General features: G+C 42.6%; 1 protein-coding gene across 1 annotated transcript in view; it reads left to right on the plus strand.

Annotated features, from left to right (window-relative positions):
* tmprss15 (transmembrane serine protease 15) overlaps positions 1–14,290 on the plus strand; it is a 121,799-nt gene that overhangs the window by 100,810 nt on the left and 6,699 nt on the right. The window contains exons 16-20 of the mRNA XM_060832833.1: positions 1,933–2,028; positions 4,982–5,031; positions 6,627–6,801; positions 9,123–9,304; positions 12,688–12,783. Of these exons, the coding sequence (XP_060688816.1) occupies positions 1,933–2,028; positions 4,982–5,031; positions 6,627–6,801; positions 9,123–9,304; positions 12,688–12,783 (599 nt within the window). The remainder of the gene's footprint in view (positions 1–1,932; positions 2,029–4,981; positions 5,032–6,626; positions 6,802–9,122; positions 9,305–12,687; positions 12,784–14,290) is intronic.

A 14,290-nucleotide genomic window follows, 5' to 3' on the forward strand; every position in this document is an offset into this window, starting at 1 on the left:
CCAATGTGGTTACCTGACTTACAAACTAGGCTATGCGAACTCTCTGAAAGTTCTCCAGACTTTGTGACTTCATCCAAACTTCTTGCTCCTTTCAGGTACAACAATACTGATTTTTTTTTAATGTGTCTTTTCATTAGTTAAATGTCCTTTTTGTGCATAAGTTCAAAATATGCTTGTATGGATCCTCAAATTTTAAAAACTAATACTTGGATCACATCTCTTCAATCACACTGTGAACAAAGTAGTGATTGATGGCCATCTAAGTGATAATTAGGCAAAAGTGAGGACTGCAGATGCTGGAAACCAGAGTTGAGATTAGCACAGCAGGTCAAGCAGCATCCGAGGAGCAGGAAAATCGATGTTTCGGGCAAAAGCCCTTCCTGATGAAAGACTTTTGCCCGAAACGTCAATTTTCCTTCTCCTCGGATGCTGCCTGACCCCAAGTGATAATTACCCCATTGGCAGTTGTCTATTCCATTATTGAGGCTGTTCAACTTCAATTATTTGAAATTATTCAATTATTCCAGAAGTACACTGTAACATCTCTGAATGGAAAATATTTCCAGGAATCCCCTCTTGGGGCTTGTGTGGTGTAATGATAATGTTCTCATCTCTGGGCTAGAAGGCATAGGTTCCAGTCCCATCTGCTTGAGAAGTTTGCAATAAGATCTCTGAATATCTGCATTCAATCATTGTTATTACAACTTGTCAAGAGTTGCCTCACTTACACACGCAAAAACTATGTTTCCATTGTGTTCCTGGTGAGATGGCGGTGGTGAATTGGGATGGAATCCCTGGCATAATTTTATTTGCGGTCCAGACAAACTTTTATCTACTGCTCATAAATCTCCATGTGATTTCTCTTCAATACATCTTCCAATGAAGATTAGCATCCTGTAACATCTCGATTGCTACTTGTTACTGAAAATTAGCTTTGCTAACTTAACTGAATTCTTCAGTCTCCATCATATCTCCTGAGTGTTTCATTCAGTGGGATTAACTGAAGGCAGCACCATTAGAATTGTCACTTAGCAGCAACTGATCCACGCTTAGAAAAGCAACTTTCTACTTTCATCTCCTGTTGTTATGTTTTTATTGTAAAAGTTATGTAAGTTGAATTAACTGTCTTTTAACTACTCACTTGTGTTCTTGTAATATTTTCTTTACAGTACATTAACAGTTTTTTTTCTGCTCAAGTGTTGGATGATGGAAGCTCATGTTGAAAATGAAGGCAATTGCCCTGATCCTTAACGCTAAAAACGTTTTATTAAAAATATGAACAGAAAACGCCAGGCCCTTAAAATGGTTACTTTGGGATTCAGAGGTTGTTTGTTGGACCTCCCATTCCAGAGGTTTGAACATTGAACAGCAGCATCACTGAAGGAGCGCTGTATTGCCAGAGGTATCAGTTCCCATGTGAAGCATTCAGCTGGGGCTCCATCTGCCATCTGAGATGGATGTAAAACATCCTCTAGCAGCATTGCAAAGAAGATGAGGGATGTTTTCTCCCAGGTTTCTTAGATGAATATCACTTCCCTCGATCAATATCACAAACAGAAGTAGTCAGTAAGTCAATACTCTTCTGTCGGTGGAAACTTGCCATGCACAACTTGCCATTTCTGTGACATTGGTGACTGCAGTTCAAAGCAAACACTAACTGTAAAAGCAATTTAGGACATCCTGAGACTGTGTGCAAATTTCTCAATAAACATAAATTCCTTATTTGAGGACTAGCACAGACTTGCTCACTTACACTTTGTCACTCCACATTTCTTTATCTTCATTTAGGAGCAAGTATTGGGTCAAGGGAGAAGGTCAGCACATGGGGAATGTGCAGGGCGGGCAGGGTCAAAGCTTGAATTTAGTAGAAATATATGAGGGCTTTAAATGTTTCTAAAGTGCTTGTTCAACATCCTAATTTCACACTGACAGCAACATCAACAAAACATCATCAATTTCTGCTGAAGGCAACGAGCCCGCTGTAAAACTGGATAAGAACTCGAATGGAAGTTATGTTTTCATACCAAGGTATTTAAAACACATTTCATTTCATTTAACTGACATGGGCATTGCTGCTGAGGTGTTATGGGCTAGGCCAAACCACTCAAAGCATTCTAAAGCAGGCAGCCCAGACCATAACTTTGCAATTTGTTTTAGTAAGTGTACAGTGAAAATTACCCAGAGTAAGTTAGCGAGGTTGACTACCAGGTTTTAAATCAGATAAAATTTTATTCACAACATTACACAATGAAACACAAAGAACAGAATAAAGAACCCCGACAGAACTCAGTTTATCCAAACTAGATATAATTACGCTGTTCCAAATATACACAATACTCCCAATAAGCCAACCCCCTTAAACACAGTAAAATGAAACAAAGGCTTACAGGTCGAAGTTAGAAGGGCAGAAGGAGAGATAGTTTAGCAGCCTGTTTCCACACTGTCCACTGCTGCACTCCCCAACTAGTTTGGGACTGAACTGCTCAGCTAGAGAGCCGGCCATGCCCGCTTGACTTATACAGGCTACTTCTAAAAACATAAAACTTTGGCTTAAAGACTCATCTGTTTATGTATAAACAAAAAGGCCTTTCATCTCTGTGCCAAACCCAGCCATTTCAGAGCCCGGAGTGGTTTATGACCCTTCTGAAAAAAAATCAAGGAAAAGGAACAGCTTTTAGAAAAAAGAACCAGCTTTGTGACAAAGGTCAGCACTAATTGTCCATACTAAGTTGCTCGTGAGATGGCGATGCAGGCATCCTTCTCGAAGCTTTGCCGTCCATGAGTTGAAAGGTGTTCCCACAACACTGTCAGTGAGGGAGTTCTTGTTGATACAATGGAAATGAAAGAGTGGCAGATATACATCTAAGTCTGGGTAATACTACACGGAAGGGATCTTGGGTGATGGTGATTCCTTCACTTACTACTCTCAACCTTACTGGATGGCAAGGACAATGGGTTTGGATGCTACTGAAGACTGTCCCTCGAGGTCTATAGGGGACAATTTCAAAGTTTGCAGCTGACACAAAATTTGGAAGAATTATAAACTGAGGATTGTGTATATCTCCAAACAAACATGGTGGAGTGGGCGCTTAGATAGCAGATGAGCTTCAATACACAGAAGTGTGAGGTGATGTATTTTAGTCAGAAGAACACTCAAAGACAATATAAAATTGAGAGCACAATTTGAAAGGGGGTGCAGGAGCAGAGGGACCTGGGTGTGTATGTGCACAGATCATTAAAGATGACAGGCCTGGCAGAGACAGCAGTTAATAAAACATAGTGTCCTCAACTTTATTAATTGAGACATGCAGTACAAGAGCAATGAGGTGGGGTTGAACTTGTAAAAAGCAATTGTTAGACCTCAGCTGATGTATTGTGTACAATTCTGGCTGCCACATGATATGAAGGAGGTGAATGCATTAGGGGAAAAGTGCAGAAGCAATTTACAACAGTGGTTCCAGGGACGAAGGGCTTCAATTATGAGGATAGAATTGAAGAATTTAGGACTGTTCACCTTGGAGAGACAAATGCTGAGAGGAGATCTGACAGAAGACTTCAAAATCGCGAGCAGGCTAGATAGAGTAGATAAGGAGAAACTGTCCCTCCTTGTAAAAGGGACACAAGCGAGACGGTAAAGATCTAAAGTAATTTGCAAAAGAAGTAAGAGCAAAGTGAGGAGAAAACATTTTCACAAAGCAAGTACTGATGGTATGGAAGTGTGGTAGAGGCTACTTCAACAGTCATTCAAGAGGGATTGGCTCATCATTTGGATAAATATAGTATGCAGCAGTGTGAGAAGAAAAGCAAGAGATTGGCACTAGGTAATGATGATCATTTGAACAGCTAATGGAACACAATGGTCCTCATTCTATGCCATAAGACTTATGTGATTCTGTGATTAATTCTTGCACTAATGCTGCTCATGGTCTGACATTAGAAAGATACAAACTAAGGTTAAATTCTCAGCAAGGCGGCATAATTTTCCTGCCCAGCAAGTTCCCAAGAAAAGTTTCCACACTGCAAACATTCTCATGAGAGATGCAACGTCTTTTAATGCTGTGACGTGTGACCAGCAATATGAATTGGACTCCATGGCCGCCAAACTAAAGGACAGGTTAGGAAAGGTGACCAAGAGCCTGGTTAAATAAGTGGGCTTGAGGCAGAGATTTTCAGGGGAAGAGCTGGAGGCATTCAATGAGAGAATTCGCAGAGTCAAAGCAAAATGCCTCATCATCTCAAAAACGTCACAAAATATCTTTATTCCACATTGTGGGTCAATAATTTCTTAGGAGAAAAGTGGAAGAGTAAACGGAATGCAACTGATTGTTTCTATGTGCCCTATCGAAAGGATGTTGTGAAACTTGAAAAGGTTCAGAAAAGATTTACAAGGATGATGCTAACATTGGAAGGTTTGAGCTATAGGGAGAGGCTGAATAGGCTGGGGCTGTTTTCCCTGGAGCATCTGGGGCTAAGGGGTGATCTTACAGAGGTTTATAAAATCATGAGGGGCATGGATAGGGTAGATAGACAAGGTCTTTTCCCTGCGGTGGGGGAATCCAGAACTGGAGGACATAGGTTTTGGGTGAGAGGGGAGAGATTTAAAAGGAACCTAAGGGGCAACCTTTTCACGCAGAGAGTGATGTATGTATGGAATGAACTGCCAGAGGAAGTGGTAGAGGCTTAAATTACAGCATTTATAAGGCATCTGGATGGGTATATGAATAGGAAGGGTTTAGAGGGATATGGGCCATGTGCTGGCATATGCGGCTAAGTTAATTTAGGATATCTGGTCAGCAGAGGTGAGTTGGACTGAAGGGTCTGTTTCCATGCTGCATATCTGTACGGCTCTATGACTCTATTTACTGTGTAGTTTGAGAGCGATCTCATCATTTGTAATTGCTGCTAGAGGAACTTGCTGGAGGTCAGTCCAGCATCATCATGAGTGAAAATTACATTGCATCTCTGTTTTTTTGCCTTCCAGTACAATATGTCATCAGAACAAAGTGGTGTACCTGAATTGCAACAGGAAACGTAAGTAAACTGAAGATTAACTTCCAAGAAGTGAACTGCAAGTGTAACAGCTTCAAACACATGCCTGCTCACAACCTGCCTCAAGCACTAAAACTAACATTCAATTAAAATGTGACTGATAGATACTCCCTTCACAACAGGGGTCCCACTGATGTCTATATTAACACAGCCAGTTCGCACAGTAGTGAACCCCCAGCAAGCTGCTTTGGAGAAGGTGCAGAGGAAATGTACTGCAATGGCATTGAGGATGAGCAACTTCAGTTATCTAGAGACACTGAAGCAGCTGGAATAGTTTTTCTTACAGTAGAGCAGCTAAAGATAGATTTAATGGAGGTGTTCAAAATTATGAGACACTGATTGGGAAAAATCAGGGAAATGTGTTTCAGCATTTGAAGAGTCAGCAAGGCAATGATTTAAGATAAGTGGCCAAAAAACTAAGTAAGAGATGGGTTGAATTTTCTTTTTACAAAGCAATTTCTTATGATTACACTGCCTGCAAGAGATGCTGATTCAATAATAATTTGTGAAAGGGATTGGAATAAACACTTGAATTGAAGACATTTTGCAGGGTCAGGAACAAAGAAAGGGAAATGGATTTGCACCTGTCTGAGCTCTCTTATAGGATTGTCTAATGAGCAGAATGGCCTCCATCTGGTTTGTACTGTTCTATGGGGCTGTGACACTATGAGTCCACAAGGATATCAGGACATAAGAACTAAGAGCAGGTGAAGGCCATCTGGCCCATCAAGCCTGCTCCCCATTCAATAAGATTAGATTAGATTAGATTACTTACAGTGTGGAAACAGGCCCTTCGGCCCAACAAGTCCACACCGACCCGCCGAAGCGCAACCCACCCATACCCATACCCCTACCCTTACCCCTTACCTACGGGCAATTTAGCATGGCCAATTCACCTGACCCACACATCTTTGGACTGTGGGAGGAAACCGGAGCACCCGGAGGAAACCCACGGGGAGAATGTGCAAACTCCACAGTCAGTCGCCTGAGGTGGGAATTGAACCCGCGTCTCTGGAGCTGTGAGGCAGCAGTGCTAACCACTGTGCCACCGTGCTGCCCAAATTAAGATCATGGCTGATCTTTTCATGGACTCAGTTCCTCTTACCCGCCCTCTCACAATGACCCTTAATTCCTTTACTGTTCAAAAATCTGTCTTTCTTTGCCTTAAAAACATTCAACCAGACCCTTTACTCGGCAGGGAATTCCATACATTCACAACCTTTTGGGAGAAGAAGTTCCTCCTCAACTCCGTCCTAAATCTGTGCCCCCTTATTTTGAGACTATGCCCCTCATTCTAGTTTCACCCACCAGTGGAAGCAACTTCCCTGCTTCTATCTTATTTATTCCCTTCATAATTTTATGTATTTCTATAAAACCACCCCTCCCTTCTAAATTCCACTGAATATAATCCCAGTCTACTCAGTGTCTCCTCAAAAGCCAACCCTCTCAACTCCAGAACCAACCTAGTGAACCTCCTCTGTACCCCCTCCACTTTGCTCTACCACTCGTCTTAGTGTCATCTGTGAACTTTGGCACACCACACTCAGTTTAAGGATTGTCTGCTGCTTTCCTTTCAGCATGTGGGAAGAGTCTGCACGAACCGAAGGGTCTTGGAAAGATAGTAGGTGGTATGGATGCAGCAGAAGGCACATGGCCCTGGATCATTTCTCTTCATTTTGTCTTTCGGCATATGTGTGGAGCCACACTACTCAGTGATCAGTGGATCGTTTCAGCAGCTCACTGTGTTTATGGGTAACACTCACCACGAATTCTTTCCCCTTATTTATAATTTCATCGTTGTGTCCTATCCGTGGACTCTGATTTAATGAAGACTTGATTGACGATATTAGTAAAAAGCGACTACAAGGACAATAGAAAAAGTGGCAGCTACTGGTTTAGGGACATATAAAGAGGTGATGCTTATTAAACTCCTGTTCTGTCATTCAAATTAGATCTGGAACTTAAGTCAATGTACTCATCTTAATTCCATAACCTTTAATATTTCTGCCCATCTAAAAATCTTATTTTTAAACTTTCAATTGAACTCGGAATACCACATTTCATGATCCTTTCCATGAATATGTGCTTCCTACTATAAGTACTCCATCCTGAATGATCTTGCTCTAACAGTGTTCTGGGCTCCCCCACCTGATAAAAAAGGTTCCTCACTATCTATCAGCACAACTAGTTTCATCATCATAAACACTTCAATGAAATCACCATTTTGTGTTCACTGTTCAAGAGTACACATACCACCTATGCAGCCTTAGTGTCTTAACATTATCTTCAAATCATAGAATCATAGGGTGCACATCATGAAACAGACTCTTCGGTCCAACCCGTCCATGCCGACCAGATATCCTAACCTAATCTAGTTCCAGTTGCTAGCACTTGGTCCATATCCCTCTGAACCCTTCCTGTTCATATGCCCATCCAGATGCCTTTTAAATGTTGTAATTGTACCAGCCTCCACCACTTCCTCTGGCAGCTCATTCCATAGACACACCACCCTCTGTGTGAAAAAGTTGGTCCTTAAGACCCTTTTATATCTTTCCCCTCTCACTTTAAACTTATTCCTGATGATGGACTTCTGCCCGAAATGATGATTTTCCTGCTCCTCGGATGCTGCCTGGCCTGCTGTGCTTTTCCTGCACCACTCTAATCTTGACTTAAACCTATGCCCTCTAGTTCTGGACTCTTCCCCCTTAAAGAAGAACATAGAATAAAGAGGAAATCTTTTTTAGTTTGAAGCCCTCCTTACTGTGTAAGATAACTGACCTGAAAGGTTAACAAGGTTCTGAATAGCACTGCCCACTGGCATATAAATGATTGCTTCTGAGAGAGTCTAGTACAATTGTTAGTGGGTTCATGTGGCATCGACCAAATTGCTATCTCTTTAGGAAATGACAATGTCGCTTTCCTGGTATTAGCAAAGCTAACCAGTCTTAAACTATTATCTTATCATTATGTTAGAAAACATGAGTTATTCAAGTACCAGTGTTTCTGCCGAAGAGTTATTAGTGGTTAATCTTTCAATGCTTAAAACCAGAAAGCCCCATAAACTAATGTTACTAGAAAGATTGATGGTAGTAAGTCTAATCAAACAAGACCTATGCACAATCAGATGCCCACTGTGATCATTGCTTACATTGCTCACCATCACCTCTTACCTGTTACTGTAAAACAGATAGCTCCAAACACACATATACTAAAGTGATCATTTCTGACTCCAGCAGCTGTTTTGAGTCTGCTTCCTTATTTTCAGTTGCTTCAGTGAGTAGCTTTACCTTAGAGTGGATCAATACTAAAGGAAGTGAGATTTCAAACTAGAGTGACTGCCAATCTGGAGATGTACCAGACCAGAAAACTCCAGTCTGTGTGACAGATTCCAATGCCATGAATAACACAGCTATATAAGGAAGAGGATCTAACTGGAGTGTTCTCTGCAAGAGCATCCTAGCCAATCTTCATTCCTCAGCCAATGTCACAAAAATCTATATCCACCTGAGGAAAGGTGCAGCCTCAGTCTGTCATCAGATCTAAGAGATGGAAGTTTCTGACACTGTGATATTCCCTTAGCACAGCCTTAGAAAGCAGGCCCACCTTCATCCACAATAACTAGGCTACCATCCAGTGCTGCATTGTCAGAGGTGTCTCTGTTTGGTCTCTCAAATAGTTGTGAATCTTTGATATGAGATTTGATTAGTATAAGCATGCAGTGATGAAGGTATATTTTAATAGCAGGAGAAAGTGAGGTCTGCAGATGCTGGAGATCAGAGCTGAAAATGTGTTGCTGGAAAAGCGCAGCAGGTCAGGCAGCATCCAGGGAATAGGAAATTCGACGTTTCGGGCATAAGCCTGAAGAAGGGCTTATGCCCGAAATGTCGAATTTCCTGTTCCCTGGATGCTGCCTGACCTGCTGCGCTTTTCCAGCAGCACATTTTCAGCTATATTTTAATAACAACCAGTTACAATGACAGGCTTGGACCAGTAGCTGGTGAGAAATGGTTTATTGACAGATTAAATTGCAAGATTCATTTTAGTATAAAGAATGGTAACTTTCTCATCTGCAGGAGAAACCTTGAACCCTCTCACTGGAAGGCAATCCTGGGCCTACACACACAGCTCAATCTTACCTCCCCACACACACAGACTCGAGCAATTGACCGAATCTTGATGAATCCTCATTACAACAGCCGGACTAAGGACAGTGACATTGCCTTGATACACTTGGTTTCTGCAGTGACCTTTACGGGTAAGTGTTCAGAATTCAACCCAATCTATCTCCTCTTGCTATGAGTTGACAGGGCATTGACTTGGAATTATCTGCGAGAGTGCTGCATTGTCAGAATGTCAGTACTGAGGGAGTGCTGCACTGTCAAAGGGTCAGTACTGAGGGAGTGCTCAAGGTTAGCCTGGTGGTGGAAAAGCACAGCAGGTCAGGCAGCATCTGAGGAGCAGGAAAATTGACATTTCGGGCAGGAGCCCTTCATCAGGAATGGGTGTCCTACACCGTCAGAGGGTCAGTACTGAGCGTGCTGCACTAAAGGAGGGTCAGTACTGAGGGAGTGCAGCAGTTTTGGAGAGTCAGTACTAAGGGAGCGTTGTACTGTCAGAGGGTCAGTATTGAGGGAGTGCCGCACTGTCAGAATGTCAGTACTGGAGGGTCAGTGCTGAGGTGGTTTCGTTCTGTCAGGTGTCAGTATTGAGGGAGTGTCGTACTGTTGGAGGGTCAATATTGAGGTCATGTTGCACTGTCGGAGGCTGAGTAATGAGGATGTTTCACACTGCGGAAGGGTCAGTACTGAGTGAGTGCTGCACTATCAGAGGGTTGTTACACAGAGAGAGCACATTATCAGAAGGTCAGTACTGTGGGAGCACAGCTTTGACAGGGGACATGCTGAGGGAGCGCTACACTGTCAATGTTTAGTCCTGAGAGAGTGCTGTATTGTCAAGTAGTTGGTGCCGAGAGAGCACTGCACTGTTGGAGTGTGAGTGCTGAGGTAGCACACTGTTGGATGGGCAGTGCTGAGGAAGCACCATACTGCTGAAGAGGTCATGTTGTGGCTGTACAGGACATTGGTTAGGCCACATTTGGAATATTGTGTGCAATTCTGGTCTCCTTTCTATCGAAATCTGCACTGTCAGATAGATGGTGTTGAGGGAGCAGTGCACTGTTGGAGGATTAGTTTTAGATTAGATTAGATTACTTATAGTGTGGAAACAGGCTATTCGGCCCCACAAGTCCACACCGACCTGCCGAAGCGCAACCCACCCAGGCCCATTCCCCTACATTTACCCCTCCACCAAACACTATGGGCAATTTTTAACTTGGCCAATCCACCTAACCGGCACATTTTTGGACTGTGGGAGGAAACCCACGCAGACACGGGGAGAATGTGCAAACTCCACACAGAGAGTCATCTGAGGTGGGAATTGAACCAGGGTCTCTGGCACTGTGAGGCAGCAGTGCTAACCACTGTGCCACCGTGCCGCCCATTTGGAGAGAGTGCCACAGTGTCAAAAGGAATGTGCTGAGGGACCGCTGTAATGTCAGAAGGTCAGTACATAAAGGGCGTGCATTTTCAGAAGGTCAGTAACGAGACCACGTGGGATTGTGGGAGGGTCAGAACTGAGGGAGTACTGCACTTTCAGAGTTTTAATGCTGGGGGTGTACAGCACTATTGGAGAGTTATTGCTGAGGGAGTGCAGCATTGTCAGAAGGTAAACACTGAGGGAGCACTGCATGATTAGAGGTGCATGTTTTGGTGAGGTCATGTTGTGGCTGTACAGGACATTGGTTAGGCCACATTTGGAATATTGTGTGCAATTCTGGTCTCCTTTCTATCGAAAAGATGTTGTGAAACTTGAAAGGGTTCAGAAAAAATTTACAAGGATGTTGCCAGGGTTGGAGGATTTGAGCTATAGGGAGAGGCTGAACAGGCTAGGGCTGTTTTCCCTGGAGCGTCGGAGGCAGAGGGGTGACCTTATAGAGGTTTACAAAATTATGAGGGGCATGGATAGGATAAATAGGCAAAGTCTTTTCCCTGGGGTCGGGGAGTCCAGAACTACAGGGCATAGGTTTAGGGTGAGAGGGGAAAGATATAAAAGAGTCCTAAGGGGCAACCTTTTCACACAGAGGGTGGTACGTAAATGGAATGAGCTGCCAGAGGAAGTGGTGGAGGCTGGTACAATTGCAACATTTAAGAGGCATTTGGATGTGTATATGAATAGGAAGGGTTTGGAGGGATACGGGCCGGGTGCTGGCAGATGGGACTAGATTGGGTTGGGGTGTCTGGTCGGCATGGATGGGTTGGACCGAAGGGTCTGTTTCCATGCTATGCATCTCTATGACTCTATGACTCTAAGGTGAACATTAAAAACAAATTATATCAAAAGAAAGATATATTCTTTGAAACAGTATTTATTTATCAATCAATTCTATGAAAATATGTTAACTTGTCTTCTGATTACAGTATTGATTTAAGAACAGGTTAGTCATCCTGTAGCATGTTGTTAGAGGAATGATGCAGAATAAATTTAAGGTGATGCATTTAGGCAAGTCTAATTCTGGAGCGAATTACACATTGAATAAAGAGCCTTGGGAAAAGTTGATGGGCAGAGAAATCTGGGAGTACAGGTCCATTGTACCCTGAAGGTTGCTGCACAGGTGGATAGAGTGGTCAAGTATGCTTGCCTTCATTGGACGAGGCATTGAGTATAAGACTGGCAAGTCATGTTAAAATTGTACAAGACATTGGTTCAGCCACATTTAGAATACTGTGTACAGTTCTGGTTGCCACATTACCAAAAGGATGTGGATGCTTTGGAGAGGGTGCAGAGAAGGTTTATGGGGATGAGTAGCTTAGGTTTATTTTCATTAGAAAAAAGGAGATTGAGGGGGGGACCTGATTGAGGTTTACAAAATCATGAAGGGTATGGACAGGGTGGATAGAGACAAGCTTTTTCCCAGGGTGAAGGATTCAATAACGAGAGGCCATGCTTTCAAGGTGAGAGGTGGAAAGTTTAAGGGGGATACACACGGCAAGTACTTCACACAAAGGGTGGCGGGCATCTGGAACACGTTGGCAGCAGAGGTGGTAGAGGCAGGCACGGTAGATTCATTTAAGATGCGTCTGGACAGATGCATGAGTAGGTGGGGAATAGAGGGATACAGATGCTTAGGAATTGGGCGACAGGTTTAGACAGTAGATTTGGGTTGGCTCAGGCTTGGAGGGCTGAAGGGCCTGTTCCTGGGCTGTAAATTTTCTTTGTTCTTTGTTCTTTGTAATATTAAAATGAAGCACTTGCTTATCAAAACAAGGTCAGAACCCCTCGGAGGATGCGACTATCGAATTGAACAGTAGTAATGGACAGAATTGTCCCTGTTATCACGAAGGCTGTCAACATGAGAACATTTTAGAACAGTCCAACACTCACATCCTGTCTCGCACTGTGGTTAAGGAATTACTCTAACTCCTTGCTGTTGCTCAATTAATCGTGGACTTGCAAAATTGTTAATAGCATCCCCCCTCATCCATGACCAACTCACTACTCCTGCTCACCTCCGCCACCCCTTAATACATTTAGGAGAGCATTGAATGTTTCACTAACAAGTCGTGTATGTTTATGTTTCAGCGTTTGTTCAGCCTATGTGCCTCCCAGACAGGAACCAGCAGTTCTTACCAGGAATGAGTTGCTACATTGCTGGTTGGGGTGACCTATCTGAAAATGGTAAGCAAAACAGGAGTCCCGAACAGTGCGGATGGGTGTCAGGGCGGACATGCTTAGTTTGGAGCTTGTCATTGAGGATATTTTTACTTATTAATTCACGGGATGGAGGCATCGCTGGCCAAGCCAGCATTTACTGCCCATCCCTAAGAGTCAACCACATTGCTGTCATGTGTTGACCAGACCAGGTAAGGATGGCAGTCTCCTTCCGTAAAGGACATTAGTGAACCAGATGGGGCTTTCCAACAATTGACAATGGTTTAATGGCCATCATTAGACTTCTAATTCCAAATACTTATTGAATTCAACTTCCACCAGCTGCCAAGGCAGGATTCAAGCCTGGGTCCCCAGAATATTACCAGGGTCTCTGGATTAATAGATTAGTGATAATACCACCATGGCCATCGGCAAACCTTGGAATGTCAGTTTCTATTTGATGGCTAATAATTCTCGAGAACTGAACAAGAATTGAATGACGCAAATGTGCTGTGATGAAAAGTGTATCATTTATACGTTTTTTTTAACTTGAATTTCGAAATAGAGATAGATGGATGCTATTTACTTATGCAAAGGGATTTCTTTGCAAAAGATATATAAAATCACAGAGTTTTTATGGAGCAATGATTAAATCCAGTATTTTGTCAGAGAATGGGTGATTGTAGAATTGGTGTTTTTGTTAAAATGTTCCTCTTGTGTGTTTATGACATGCAAGGCTGTCAGTTTTGTTTTCATTTCAGAAAAACCCAGGTTTGTGCAAGTTTATCATTCAGCTCAGAATCAACAGAGTTGGGTGCAGGAGCAAGTTTAATTTCTCCTCTAGAGGAGCTTTACAGGGCAGCCAGAGTACCAGTTACTTCAATAGGAATGGTTAGTTTGCAAAATTCCCAGACCAGAGGAGGGTCATTGGAAATCCGCAGATGATTAACACTAAGAAAGGTAAAACTCTTGACGAGTTGTGAAAAGTTCTTGTCAGCAGATTTGGAAAATGCTCTGAATTAAATCCACAATCCAAGGCATGAAAACTGTTAGGAGCCAGTTCAGTATAACCCCCAGAAGTTGAGGTAATGCTAGAATTTCTCTGGTCTTAAGTCTCTGTATTGAACAGTTCTGGGAAATGGGTTGAAACCATCTTTTGCTGCGCCTGTCAGATGTTTTAATTGTCTCCGATATTGAGATAGCTTATTTCTTCATTTTTTTTCTTTTGTATAATATAGAAATATAATATACATGTTCTGTTGTTAAAGAAAGTCAGCAGGCCCCTTTGAATATGTCTCAAAGTCTAACCAACTGAGGGAAGAAAAGTTTCATTGTGATCAGAACAAGTGATGATTCTAGACAGATATTTCAAATTCATTGAGTTTAAGAGCAATCTATGTCTCGTTCAAAGACATGGATGCACTGAACATAAACAGGAGAGTTGTGTTGAAGTTCATTGCATGGACTGAATTTTCAAAATTAGGTTAGGTGTTGCTAATAGTTCTCTTGTAGTAGATGACACAACAGTCTATCA

This window comes from Hemiscyllium ocellatum, chromosome 12 (genome assembly GCF_020745735.1).
Source record: "Hemiscyllium ocellatum isolate sHemOce1 chromosome 12, sHemOce1.pat.X.cur, whole genome shotgun sequence".
In the NCBI taxonomy this organism is placed as follows: domain Eukaryota; kingdom Metazoa; phylum Chordata; class Chondrichthyes; order Orectolobiformes; family Hemiscylliidae; genus Hemiscyllium; species Hemiscyllium ocellatum.